The 15214-nt window shown below is 40.5% G+C and overlaps 1 protein-coding gene across 1 annotated transcript; it reads right to left on the reverse strand.

Moving 5' to 3' along the window:
- Positions 1-1071: 1071 nt before the first annotated feature.
- On the reverse strand, positions 1072-10514 carry LOC308330186 (uncharacterized protein). The gene is made up of 4 exons (XM_080784929.1): positions 10283-10514; positions 7319-7481; positions 6141-6278; positions 1072-3280 (listed from the first exon to the last, which is right to left on the reverse strand). Exons 2-4 carry the CDS (start codon positions 7442-7444, stop codon positions 3161-3163), a joined length of 384 nt encoding a protein of 127 aa, XP_080641055.1. The 5' UTR covers positions 7445-7481; positions 10283-10514; the 3' UTR covers positions 1072-3160.
- Between the last annotated feature and the right edge of the window lie 4700 nt (positions 10515-15214).

Here is a 15214-nt window from a genome sequence, read left to right on the forward strand (position 1 = left end):
ATTTCCTCTTTACGTCCCCTGTCTGTCTGGGACCACCAGAGCTCCAATAGCTATAGCAATTTACACAATCTAAATAAATAAGCATATAGAAACTATTTCACATTAACAATGTTGGTAAAACTAAGATATTTGAGGGGAAATATATAATTTATATCCACAAATAAAATATTATCATTGATTAACTCCATTCCTCTAGTCTCCATCCCTTTAGTTTCCATGAACATTGTAATTGAATGAATCTGCAGTATGCACTGTTAGTCATGCACTTTTCAGGGAGAGTAGGGCAGACCATGATACGATCATGGTCATGATGTACATTGTTTTGTTACTAAAAATAAAATGAGACATTTTTCATATTAAAACTAAATATATGTCTGTATTGCATGTTCAAACCTAAAATGTATTTGACTAAGACTAAGACTATATAGTGCTTCTTTGTTTTAGTTTTCCGCCAGCTGGTAAAAAACACTGTTCATGTCAATGAAAGTTACATTCCGAGGTGTTTAATATTAAAACAAACGTCTTGTAACAAACACTAGCAGCGTGCTTGTTTGGGCGTGTCAGTGACTGTGTGTGGTGGTGGTGTGCAAGAGGTGGCACGCACGACCTGATGACTTAAATACATGCACGTGCGTTATTATGGATCCCACCGCAGCTCAGCCTCAACAGAGCTGAATCCGTTTTTATTCTACGGTCTCTGTCGCCCTCAAGTGGACAAAATCAGTAACAGGCCTAGAACCACAGTATGTTTCCTCTGCTGCCTTAAATGAATTACCTTTTGTAGGGTTGAGTTGAGGAAAGTTATATTTGAAAATAGGGTTAAAAAAATATCTATAACATAAATATATAACAGACCACACAATGTACTTTGAAATAACTTAAAATGGATAATAATTAACCCATGAGTTATAGTTACAATATTTAATTACTGAAGGTTAGTTCATATTGAACCCATTGCAATTTAGGCTGCTTGTTTCTTGTGTTTGTTGACACCAACAGAGAAAGAAGCATGTTGTTATTATTTTCTTATGAACACCAGACTCTGCACAACAAGCTATGAAAAAAAGAGAATACAGAAGAAACATTTAATTCTTTAAAACTATGGATGGAGCTGAAAATATTCACCATTTCAGCAACGCCAAGGAGCGCTTTCACCAAACAATAGCTGTGGAAATAGTGTATTTGGACTTGTTTACAGGTGGAGAGGAACTTTAATATTTCACCACTACACCCATAGGTGTCCCTGACAGACTTATCACACGTCACCACCAACCAGTTCATTCATTGAGCTGACTACAAGTTAAAAAAAACATTACACTAATCTACTGATGTGGTAGACAATTAGTGGACAATAAAACACTGGATAAAACATCAGCACTCGACTGCAGTAATAAACACAGATCAAATAATTTAAGGGCACTATGATCGCTTCACAGGATTCCCACACATTTTTACCAATGAATTTACAGAACCCAATTTCCAGGAATATAACAATTCAGTGCAATGATGAGTCTCTTACTCCTATGTGCAACAATGCCCAAAGACAGGCAGTGTAGCAACAATAAAGCATAGACTATAGAACGGTATGATCGGATCATTCTATTCCAAATGTTGCCTAATGTTTTTCTACACCACCTCTCCTAGGACATAGGATAAGGGCCGATTCATACTCCTATTTTAGAGCCGAATAAAAGTCGGTTCGGCTCTGTAGAGCCTACAATTTGACGTCATTTGAGGTTCGGGGGGGGTGGGGCGGGTACCGTCCTAAAGTCGGCTCTTCGGTGCTACTGAAAATTTCTGACGAGCCGAAATCATTTCGGCACTACAGCGCCGAAACAGCGGTAAAAATAGGAGTATGAATCGGCCCTTACTCTGCAGCACGCTGTGAGCTTGTAGATCGGTTCATTTTTGTCAGTGTCAAGCTGTGCTTCATTTGATGCTGATTGCCTTCATTTTACACTCTCAAGACTTGAAGATCTAATAAGGGTCCATTTGGTTACCAACTGATATCATTTAGCTGTATGGGGACCACCTGGAACCGGACCACTGGTGGCGAATCACTGCCTTACAATATTAAATATGAAGCAAATATAGATTGAAGTGCTTCGACACAAGACTGAATGGAAACCAAAATAAAATAACAAAGTGCTCGTCACTGAACGGTACTGTAGCCCAATTTATCTTGTGCTTAAAGCAAACTAAAATAACAAAGTGCTCGTCACTGAACGGTACTGTAGCCCAATTTATCTTGTGCTTAAAGCAAACTAAAATAACAAAGTGCTCGTCACTGAACGGTACTGTAGCCCAATTTATCTTGTGCTTAAAAATGCTCATTATTTATATAAATAATGTTCTATCATTTAGTTCAACAATAAAATGTTGAAATGTATTATAGTTGTATCAAATAATGTTATATTCTTTAATTCAAACAATAAAATATGTATTTAATTTAAATACATAAAACATTTATTATTTAAAATAACAAATGTTCATAGCTGAAATTAAATTGTATGTCCCGTGAGCTGTGCAACCCGGACCACGCATCACAGCCAATATTTAACCCATTTTGGGCGGGAACCCATTTTGGTGTTTTAAGCATTGTCATGCTTTAGCTGTTGAAAAATAGCAGATCTAAAGCTCATAGCGCAGCACCGAGTGCCACACTACAAGCTTGTAGGTCTGATATTTTTGAAAAATCGTGAAAATGTGGCACAAATCTTTGAATATATATTCTTTCAGAGGGAACATTTTTAACTCATATTTGCTTCCCCCATTTTTCCCCTCACTGTATACGTTTCTTTTCCATTTTTGCTTCCTTTATGATTAATTCCTGTTCTGTTCTTTAACTATATAGAAGTGTCTATTTGTACGTCTCTAAATGTTTTGATGAATTGAACATGGTGGACCCTGTTGTAAACAAGTGTAATGCAAACTGTTAATAAATATTTCAATCAATCAATCAATTCTGGATTTGATAAGCGAGAAACACCAACACACACTCACAAAGTCACCCAAGTGAAAAACCATTAAATATACTTCATATAAAAAATAAAAAAAGTGACCAAAGTGTTCCTGTGCCTCAATGTCAGAAATGTGAGAGTTCACCGGAGGTGGGAGGAGCATTAAATGCCAACCTGGCTGAAAACACAATCTCCTCCCCTCAGTGGTGTTGGTGATGGCTCACAGACGCAGACGGCGGCTGCAGGTCTTTGCTCTCTGTGTCCGAAGCAGAGTCGATGTCCTGCGTCTGCTGTTTCATCCACATGGCAGCTCCTCGTGTCTGAGATATAGAAACAGAAAGTTAGCTCCTCTAATGCAAGTAACTGACAATATATACACAAACTCTGATGAGGCAGCATCGCATTGTTTGAAAAAAATCACTCCTGTGTGAAGTGAGGGGCTTTTTACCAACCCTTATCATCTCACATCATGACGATATCATAACATAACATATATATGTCGATTTGCTCAGTGACAGACAAAACAGACACTGTTCATTGTTAAGTTAAACGCCCGGGGGTATTTATTACATTAACCCATTCAAGGACGGGAACCCCTTTTGGGATTATGTTATGCTTTAGCTATTGAAAAATAGCAGATTTACAAGCTCATAGTGCGGCACTAAGTGCCGCGCTACGAGCTTGTAGAAAAATTGTGAAAATGTGGCGTGAATCTTTGAATATATATTCTTTCCCTGTGGACGTTTTTAACTTCAATCTTTGCTTCTGGGGGGTCTCTGGAACAGATAGGGGTCCCGCGGCCAAATACAGATAATTCTGGAGGTCCTTGACATGAAGAAAGTTGAGCACCACTGACATACTATAGATCGACAACAACAGGAGGTATGATTAATTCTAACGCGACTAGCGGTGGGCCGTCTAACACATAATCTTTGCTTAGAATTGGACGGAATTATTTAGATTTAGATTCACGCCAGCCTGTGGAGCGATGCGATGGGTTTTGATATCAATACATCACCGTCCTTTTATTGATCTCAGTCCTGGGCGACGAGTGTTACTAATTGATAGGACGGAGAACTCCGTCCTTGCCGCTCGGGTGTTAATGGCATTAAATGTTTGTGTTAGTGACAAAACAAACATTAAACTCTGTCCATTGTCAATGGACAAGACAAACATTAAACTCTGTCCATTGTCAATGGCGTTTTGAATGTTTGTCTAGACAAGACAAACTTAATTAAATTAAACATAGGAGGGGCCAGCGCCCCTCAAAAATAGAATCTTTTGTATTAGCTTTAATATGTCATGTTACTTAAGGACTGGGATCTGAGATGATGATCATTACTGTGTCTACAGTACCTGCCCCTGAGATGTCTATCAGTGAAAGATTCAATATAAAGAGGCTTTTTACAAAAGTTGTGGGGCATCTTATAAACTGGGTGGGGGCGCGAGACGAGCAGTGACGCTGACGCACAATGAATTTGGCTTAAAATAAAACGGCGATATAGCTGCAGAAGATAGAGGAGCGCATATTGGATTGGTCTTTTATTTAACAATTAAACAGCGCCTGAACCAGGCATTACCTCTCCATCAAATAAAAATATATATAATCCAAACTCCTCTGTCAATTGTAAACGAACGGTAACATGAATGAACTCTTCAAGACACTTGTCAGAAATAAAATCAACCACGGTTGATTTGATTGATCATAAAGTTAACGTGACTGTGAGTGTGTGTATGGGAAAAATATATAAACTTCACAGATTATAGATCACTTGGAATTATAACAATCTGTTGAGTATTGCCTGAATAATGCCACTGGTGAAATCCCATTTTTTATCGACATGCGATGCCGATGGAGAAATCCCACATAGTTAAATTACCTCATAGTCATGCTGCATGAGCTGTTGGTCGATGAAGAATTATAATCCAAGGTTTGTCAATCATATTATGGTTTATGGTTGAAAGTAAACCATAATAAGTAAACTTTAAGAAGAGATCTGCAGTCATTGTGCTGCAGACTGCAGTGCAGAGTGCATGAGAGCAGCTCCGCTTGCTAATTGAGTTGACATTTGCGCAACTTCACTGCATGGCATTACAGTAATTAGTTATTTGCCAGCACCTGCTCCAATATAGGCCTAAATCGAACTTTATTTATATAGCACATTTAAAACAATAAAAGCTGACCAAAGTGCTGTAGGCCCACAGGCTGAAACAAGTGGAGCATCACCATCGGCGCACACATAATTAAAAGAAAAAACACAGGCAAATAGTATAGGCTACATAATTACAATAATACGATCAGGTGCAATTAAATGCCAAAGAGAAAAGGTGTTTTGGTCTGGGTCTGTAGGAGCTGCTCTGCTGCATGGGAGTTCACAGTGATGGAACAGGTCAGTCTTCAGACAAGAAAAAAAAAAGATATCGCTGGCAACGGCAAAATCAATTCTCCGCATCGCCAAAATAAAAATATAGGCCTAGTTTCATTCGTGCCATTATACTCTCAGCCAATATGCACAACGCAGCGCATGAGATTGCAGATCTTTGAATTTCCGGTGCGCGCACAAGTATAATGTACACCGCCAGGCTCCACAAGGTTCTCAGCGCAATGGCGCATCGATAAAAGTTGGGATTTTATAGTGGCATTATTCAGGCAATACTCAACAGATTGTTATAATTCCAAGTGATCTATAATCTGTGAGTTTATATTTTCATTTGGGTGTAAGTAATGTTTTTATATGACTTATCAAACATGGTAGCCTATATTTAATGTCCACTGAGCTGTGGTGCGCTTGCCTACACTCTCCATTAGGGATTTTCCCAGCGGTCATTTTCACTCTCGTGTAGCCTACAACCTTTAATCAAATTATTTAAAATGCAACCACACTTTCGATTTATTTTTCCTGGCTCCTGGGACTGCAGCTGCACTTGTTCAGTTGACTTCCTTGTTGTTAACACGGGGAAAGAGGAGGCGTTGCGAGGTGCTGCGAGGCGCAAGCATGGCTCGCGGACCAAATGGGGCCGTCTCGCGGACCAAAAACGTCGCTTTTTTATGACTATTCGATTCAAAATTTAAAAATCGATTTTTGTGCATATCGATTGAACGTCGATTAATCTATTTTTTTGGGTCAGCCCTAGTCCACACTACTACTGTACACTATCCCAGGTTAGGGTCAGACTCACCTCAGCGGTGGACTGCAGGCTGCAGGGCGAACATGATCTGGTTGACTCCGTGGTGAACGGGCTTGCCGTAGGTGGCTCCCTTCGGTACGGGGCGTTCACGACCATCACGGCGCACACGGATACGATAGATGACGTAGCCTGTTGAAACAAAAAAAGATATGATAATGACGTAAACATACGCTAATGACGTAGCCTGTTGGAATAGAACACAGTGCTGCTGTTTTTGCTTGTAAAATGTGTTATATTGTTTTCGGCAACACAAAATCTTTCTCAAATGTCATAAATACATATACCTAACATCTAAAACAAGTACTGGTGCTTAGTGTACTCATACGTTAATCTAGATCATGAAATGTAGCACATTTGTAAAAATGTAAATGGCATCCAGCACATTGAAACATACACACAGTGCTGTGCCCTGAGATGGAGGGATCAGCTGACCACTGCATGTCTTGTAGTTGAAGCGGATGTCAGATGTTTATAGGGTGAGCAGGAAAGGTGACAGCACTGAGCCCTGGGGAGTGCCTGTGATGTACACCAGCACCTCCGAACAGACAACCCTGCAGTCTCACATACTGCAGTCTGCCCCAGAGATTCTTTGATCCATGCCACCAAACCATGCCACCAAACCATGCCCCCCCCCCCCCTTCAACACAAGCTTCTGCAAGCAGTTGTGACCGGAAAGTTTTGAAGACACTGGAGAAGTTTAAAAACAGCATGATTCTAACTGTATTGCCCAGGGTGTCAAAGTGTGTGAATGCCTTGTTTAGCATGTAGAATAGATGACATCATCAAACCTGGTATGCAGACTGAAGGGGGCCAATGTACTGATTGCAGGGAGATGATCACAGTTCCTCCCCGTCTTCAGGGAGAGGATATCGTTTGGATCAGCCCCTCATAACACGTAGAAAATGCATGTTTTGGCCAGAAAGGAATCTTTTTCCTACCGGAAAAAAAAAACTTTGTTACTCCACTGCGCCCCTGCAGATATATAAAAAAATCCCTTTCTGGCCAAAATAAATGCATTTTATACAAGTGGTGGGGAGCTCAGAGTGGAAAGTAGGCTTTCTAGTAATAACACAAGCCGCCTGTAGCCCAGCCTACAGACCCTACAGACCCAGTAAACACTCACCCTGCTAGGCCTTGTAGCCCAGCCTACAGACCCAGTAAACACTCACCCTGCTAGGCCTGCGGTCCTTGTCGGGCCTGGTGGGTCGGGGGGCTCTGTAGAGGTTGGACAGCTGGCGGTACTGCAGCAGGAAACGCATCACGTCCGACTGCTTCTTGCGCCACAACTCCTGCATGTATTTGTACGCCGACTACGCTCCCATCTTGGTTTATCTGCAGGAGGAGAGACAGCAGGACAGTAAGACAATGTACTTGTACAATAATACTTTCCGTCAAGAAATTATGTGCAGGAGTTTGGAAGCGCACGTTAATAAAAACGAGTGCTTCCAAACTGCAACACTTAGAAAAAGAATCACCTGCACAGAATGTCTTGACAGAAAGTAGCTCATATTAACAATAACAACATGTCTACGGTGGATTTTTATGACACACAAGCTCGGCAGATTGAAAGAGGATAATTCAAGCTTGGCCTACAGCTGCAATGTTGGTGAGTTTAATGTCGTTTAAGACAAGCAGATCGCAAACGCAAATTGGATGAATGGGGAGTCAATGGAGGGTATTGCAACTCTAGATTCATCCCATTATAAAAAAATCTAGAGTTGCAAATTGCTGCTAGTCTATCAACTAGGCTTGATAGATAGCCTGGTATAATCTGGGCTTTAAATGAGCTGTACTGTACTTTGAATGTTTGAACGTGTATGAAAGGTGGTATATAAATAAAATTGCCTTGCCTACTTGCTCAGACTGATATAGACTGTAAAAGGGTAACACACACACACACACACACACACACACACACAGTCTGTATAATCATTCATAGGCTACTACTCATTGTTGACAGAACATACTGTATTAATTTCACACTCAGAGATGATAGATAATTAATTCACTGTTCATTCAGTCACTGACTGAACATGTGACTCATTCAGAGATAAAGTGGGGTATTTTGAGGTAAACCCACCTTTTCAGACTCCATCATGGCCCATAGCACTTACCCCACCCCCTTAGATAGCATTTGATACAGACTTATAGCATGTTATGAAGACAGCACTATAATTGCACTGTACGTAGTCATAGCACGTCATAGTACATATGTATAGCATAGTATAGTATATATGTATAGTTTATATGTATAGTTTCATTATATATATATTCCACTGTTACTTTCTTAGCTTACGCATGTTTCATGATAAATGCTTTTTATGTGATGTATTCCCATGCTTTTTTGTTCTTGCTTAATGTAAATCGCTCTGGATTAAGAGCGTCTGCTAAATGCCTAAATTGTAAATTGTAAACTGACCTGAATGGAATGGTCTCTCTCTCTGTGTGAATATCTCTCTCTGTGTGTGTGTGTGTGTGTGTGTGTGTGTGTGTGTGTGTGTGTGTGTGTGTATCTGTATTGACAGATGCTCTCTACCATTAACAATGAAGCTAGAGGCCATTAGACCAATAGCACTGTCTAAAGTCCAACACTTTTTCTCCAATGTTCACCTCATGCAGAAGGTACTAAGCGAAATGAACAACAAAACAGTGAGCTTAGTACGTAAGTGGATTTCCCTGAACACACACAGCACCCGTGACATTATTCACCATCCTCAGTGGGGGGGCGGGCTGGGTGTACCGAATGTGTCATGGATCTATATCAGCATGCGCATAGCTCATCTATTAAACATGCTGAATAATGATGATAAGGATGTTAGGGAGCTAGCCAGATCTTCCCTGTTCCTCGATATGACGAGACGCAAGGTCCCCTTAGCCAGGGAGCCACAGCCCCACTTCCTTGGGTTCAAAAGGAAACCCAGTGGGAAACTGGACACTCGCTCCCCAGGCTTCGGTGTCTCGTCAGATTGGCCGGATCTGAACGACCTCTGCATCCAAGCCGGTGTGTCCCTGGAGTGGGCGCGGCCTGACTCTGAGACTGTGGAGGTCTCTGAGGACATAATAACTGACCTTCTCACCTCTGTTAGAGCAACAGTGACCTACAGCGGACACACCCACCTGTTGACACCTAAGGGTGCCCGGCGGACCCTGTTGGATATGTTCCAACATCGGCAACAACAACACTGGACTGGACTCAAACTCCAGGGGAAACTGGCTTGTCTTTCCCATGCTGACCACTCTGTTTCCCATTCATTTATAAGGAACACTGCTCTCAATGAGGACATTATCACCTTTACAGTAAAAGCCAGGCTACAGATCCTTCCCACCAAACTCAACCTCTCCCTCTGGTTTCCCTCCACCCATGCACCTCATTGCTTGCATCACACCACAGGGCTTGTTACAGAAACCATGTCACACATTCTGAATGGCTGTTTTGCCTATAAAGGGCTTTACATAGCACGCCACGACAGAATAGTTGATCTCATAACTAAGGACATATCCAAACATTTTGCACTGTCTGTGAGAATGTACAAACATTCCTGTGTCAAACCTTCCATGTTTCAACTCTGTACTGAAAATACTGACATTTTTGCACATCTCTCTGCTAACACACCAGATGTTGTTGTGGTTAATGAAGAGAACAAATCAGTTTTCATTCTTGAAATGGCCTGCACCTTTGACTCTAGCTTAGAGGAAGCCTTTATGACTAAGGTCATTAAGTACCAGCCGCTCCTCCAGTCCATCATTGAACTAGGCTATAGGTGCAATCTATATGTGTTTATCTTCGGCAGCCTAGGACATGTACACAGTTTGGTCGTAAGAGGCTTCCAACAACTTGGGATGCCGAAAAAAGCAGCCAAACGGCTTGCGAAATTCTGTGCAATATCTTCCACTATCGGTAGCCGCCAAATATGGCGAAGACGCTGTTACCTGTACCCCTGAAGGGTGTGTGGGTATTTATTTGTTCGGGATTTGCTGACTGCATTCTGTGCGGCACCTTGTAAATATTTGTGTCCTTGTATTTGTATCTCTTATGTGGACATAAATAAATGATTAAAATGTGTATGTGTGTGTGTGTGTGTGTGTGTGTGTGTGTGTGTGTGTGTGTGTGTGTGAATGAGGTGTAAACTGACCTTAAGACTGTTAACACTTCCAGTCGTTCCATTCTCAGAACAGCGTTGGTGGTAAAAAATAACATGAAAAGTCCCTTTAGTTTCGCTGCTGGCTGTAGAGACACGTAACGTAATTTAACTTTGGCAATGGAACCAAATGGACCCGCTCGTTCAGACAAGACGACTCGGTTCAATATATGTAACATATTTCCTGCTACGGTATCATTTATTATTAACAGCAAAATCAATGTCTTTGCTAAAGTTTTTCCGGCAGCGTCTAGTGAACAGATCTAATGAACAGATTTAAGACTTCCGGTGGACGATCTCTTCAAAATAAGAGTATCCTCTAGAGTATGAAAAAAAGTTTCATTTGCACATTAAAACCCCACGCGTTCGGGGAGATGTCCTCTACCACACCCCAGTCTCCGCTAAGCGGGAGAGGTGTAAAATTCACAGCTGGAGCCCTTCTACTGGGGTCAATGCAAAAAAAAGTACCGTTTCCGGACCCAGAATGGACACTGGACAAAAGACGGCTCCGCGAGGCAACTATCTGGACATACCCACGCGTTCAGGGAGATGTCCTGTACCACACCCCAGTCTCCGCTAAGCGGGAGAGGTGTAAAATTCACAGCTGGAGCGCTTCTACTGAGGTCAATGCAAAAAAAAGTACCGTTTCCGGACCCAGAATGGACACTGGACAAAAGACGGCTCCGCGAGGCAACTATCTGGACATACCCACGCGTTCAGGGAGATGTCCTGTACCACACCCCAGTCTCCGCTAAGCGGGAGAGGTGTAAAATTCACAGCTGGAGCCCTTCTACTGGGGTCAATGCAAAAAAAAATACCGTTTCCGGACCCAGAATGGACACTGGACAAAAGACGGCTCCGCGAGGCAACTATCTGGACATACCCACGCGTTCGGGGAGATGTCCTGTACCACACCCCAGTCTCCGCTAAGCGGGAGAGGTGTAAAATTCACAGCTGGAGCCCTTCTACTGGGGTCAATGCAAAAAAATGTACCGTTTCCGGACCCAGAATGGACACTGGACAAAAGACGGCTCCGCGAGGCAACTATCTGGACATACCCACGCGTTCAGGGAGATGTCCTGTACCACACCCCAGTCTCCGCTAAGCGGGAGAGGTGTAAAATTCACAGCTGGAATTTCACGAACGCGTGGGTATGTCCAGATAGTTGCCTCGCGGAGCCGTCTTTTGTCCAGTGTCCATTCTGGGTCCGGAAACGGTACATTATTTTGCATTGACCCCAGTAGAAGCTCTGCTGCTGTGAATTTTACACCTCTCCCGCTTAGCGGAGACTGTGGGGTGGTAGAGGACATCTTCCCGAACGCGTGGGTATGTCCAGATAGTTGCCTCGCCGAGCCGTCTTTTGTCCAGTGTCCACTTTATAAAGTCCATGCACTCCAGTGAATAGCATTTATCCATTTAGATAACTTTTTTATGTTATTTAATTACTTATTTTTACACAGAAACATAATGTGTGTCTTTACAATAACTGTAATGTAATAATAATACTAATAATGTAATGTAAAAATTATTTAATTAACGAATTAATTAACCTTATTTTATTCTGAAAGCAACCGGATGTCTTAAATCTGCTAGCTCTCAGACCGGAAGTTCTAAATTTGCTCATTAGACGGAGCCTTGTTTTCACTGCTGCAACGTTGCTGCTGACGCCCCCATAGCCCGGAGGGATCAGCCCACACTGGGATTGGCTGCTTGGTTGCTAGGCAACAGCGCGTTCATTAAATTAAACTCAAGATAGATGTATCGATATAAATATAAAATCATATCTATTTATTTTATTACATATAAACGTATTTATATTAGTTTAAAACAAACCGTCATCTGTCTTTGGACAATATGTCTATAATATGATAAATATTAACTAACCAAGTGACTAACCAATCACAGCGCGACCGTCCCTTCGGGCAATAGGATCTTGGAACGGAAGTAGGTGCGAGCCTAACTTCAACTGGGAGGAACATCAAGGCCTCAATGTTTGGTTCCGGTCTTGGAAAAAAATGAACTTTAATAATAACGATTGATTGATTGATTGACATACTGTGAAATATAATGAAATGTACCCATTCTACATACTGTGAAATATAATGAAATGTACCCATTCTACATACTGTGAAATATAATGAAATGTGCCCATTCTACATAGGCTACTGTGAAATATAATGAAATGTACCCATTCTACATACTGTGAAATATAATGAAATGTAACCATTCTACATACTGTGAAATATAATGAAATGCACCCATTCTACATACTGTGATGAAATATAATGAAATGTACCCATTCTACATACTGTGAAATATCATGAAATGTAATAACCATTCTACATAACATGACATCACGAGCCGCGGTGAAGAGCAAACCACCGCCACCGCCCCCAGCCCTTCTCTCTGTTTTTACTCACCACGGCTCAACGTTATTTCAGCTCACCACCGACAAGCCAGACTATGAATGAGCCTTAAGTCGCCTGAGGGCCCTAAAGGGCGAGGTCGCATGCACGCATCCGCCTGGGTGACAGCGCTTTGGAATGGGGGTCAGATCATTCTGTACTGGCCATATAAGGAGCGTGTCTATAAGGAGAGTGTACAGGGTTTGATGAGGTCAGATCAACATATGGAATGTCAGAACAGGTCAGCTACATATATGGAGATCTAAGAGTGACAGCGGGGCCAGTCTTGAGTGTACAGGGTTTGATGAGGGCCCAGGTAGGGCCGGGCCTTCATTTCCAGGCCTGTTGAGAATGTAAATATTGATGACATCAGGTATCTCCATATATGGGCTTAATTGCGACAGCACGTCGCTTTTACTATGACATCGGGGGTCTTCATCACTGATGATGTCACGTGATATCACGAGACCTGGGCACCATATATGGGTCTTTCCCATGTATGGGGATTTTGAGTGACACACTGACAGACAGGAAATGCACGATTCCATTTAACTGCGACCTACTGTAGCCTTAGAGTATATATGAATTATGTATATTATATATATATATATTAATATTATACTCTTAAGACTGTAGCCTACATATGTTTAATAACCGTCTAGTCTAACCGTTTATAGCCTATGATTATTTTACTGTATATTTGCATGTAATTAAATCTCCTGGTGAATTAAATGAAAATGGAGGACCCCAATGGAAACAAGCCTTTAATAGTGCTTTTTTCTTATTAATTTTAATCCTCAGACATTTGTATTGAACTGTACTTTAATATTCTACAAACTGTTAATAAAGTTTTCAATCAATCAATGTGTTTGTTGTTTACCTTTCTTACTGTAAGTCACTCTGATAATATAGTGTAGTATAAGCCAATAAGCATCGACCAATGAGAAATCAATATTATGTAAACGCAATACCACAGATCTGTTTGGATTAGTGGAGGACGGCCCTGGTACCATGGGGTTATACTGACACCTAGTGGCCATCATGATTCATGACAGGCTGGATGAAGCTGCTGGTAGAATGGAACGATGTTTATAAAACTACCCTAAAAATATGATTTATGTTTATTCAAACTACCCTAAATTAAATACTATTATGAATGTCAAAATAATGTGTTCAAATATATTTTATGTGACCATATTGACGCCTTGTGATGATGAATATGGCACATATTCAAAGTTGTAATATTGTATTATTTATTGACTGGAGAAATGCTCCATTGGTAGTTATTCAAATTAAATATAGGGTAAATGTTTAATATTACAAAATGTAATACTGGGAGTTTATTTTCTAATTATACTGTACACTGTACAGTATATACAGTACCTGCACCATCAATAAAATGATGAAATGTAGATGCATGCAGTTGGTTCTTGCTGCCAGTATGGGAAAAGAATGGGACTGAAAAGAATCGAATGCACTCATGTTATGTTAAAACAAATTCCTATGTGTGTATACACAAATGGCTAATAAAGGTATCTGAATCTGACATTTCTGATAATTCATAAAATACATCATATTGACTGTTAAAGGTCAGCTTGGTGTACCTGGAATGATTCTTAAAGTATACAAGACATTATATAAAGTATTATACAGATATATGTTATATATATATATATATATATATATATATATATATACCAGTCAGGTGGTACTGATGGTCAGTTTGGTGTACCTGGACTTACTTTTTAATTCCATTGTCCTATAATCTATAGAAATGGCAAAAAACAAGTTGTCTTCATGAACAAAACATTAACATAATGAATGTCTTCCAGATAGTATGTTCATACAGGCTGTCAGTCAACTATGTTTACATGCTCATATTGTTCATACAGGCTGTCAATCTACCACTATGTTTAACATGCTCATATTGATCATACAGGCTGTCAATCTACCACTATGTTTACATGCTCATATTGTCATGTCAGCTCAAAGAGACAAAGGTTTTACATTAATTGGAAATTGGATTTCTTGAATTTATAATTATTGGATGTCCAATGAGCAGGAATACATTTTCTTTCATTTCCTTCTGGTCACATCTTAACACGCTAGTTTAACTTTAAATTATTTTCCATTTGATGTACAATATAATCAAACTGGTAGTTTGAATTGAATGGGAAACCAAACCACAGAAAATAAAGTGTAGAGGAAAGGCCTTTTCACCATCAGCAGTGTAAGGATTGTGAACTGAAACCATTATAAACTAAACTTTTAATATTCAGAGTATTGTCTGGATATATTTATTCTTGTATGAGCCTGTGTTGTCTTTTAACTAGGAGAAACAATAGTTTTTTTCCTGCTGCTGCAGTTGGAAAGAATGACAAAGCAAGCTTGAATCTATAATCTAATTAATTGGCAGTTGCTGCTCTTCAGTGAACAGAAAATAATATGTACAGGTCTGGAGTCTCTGGACATCTAAACTAATATAACGATTAGAAATGATTACGATCAGAATAAAATGAAA

This window comes from Protomyctophum bolini (assembly GCF_963924005.1).
Source record: "Protomyctophum bolini genome assembly, chromosome: 15".
NCBI lineage: Eukaryota > Metazoa > Chordata > Actinopteri > Myctophiformes > Myctophidae > Protomyctophum > Protomyctophum bolini.

What these genes read in the sequence shown, in the direction of transcription:
- LOC308330186 (XM_080784929.1), bottom strand. Translation starts at nt 7,444, where the DNA reads ATGCAGGAGTTGTGGCGCAAGAAGCAGTCGGACGTGATGCGTTTCCTG. An exon ending in AGGACCGCAGGCCTAGCAGG is followed by an intron (nt 6,279 to 7,318) that starts GTGAGTGTTTAC and finishes TTGTTTCAACAG; the next exon opens with GCTACGTCATCTATCGTATC. An exon ending in GCCTGCAGTCCACCGCTGAG is followed by an intron (nt 3,281 to 6,140) that starts GTGAGTCTGACC and finishes TCTATATCTCAG; the next exon opens with ACACGAGGAGCTGCCATGTG.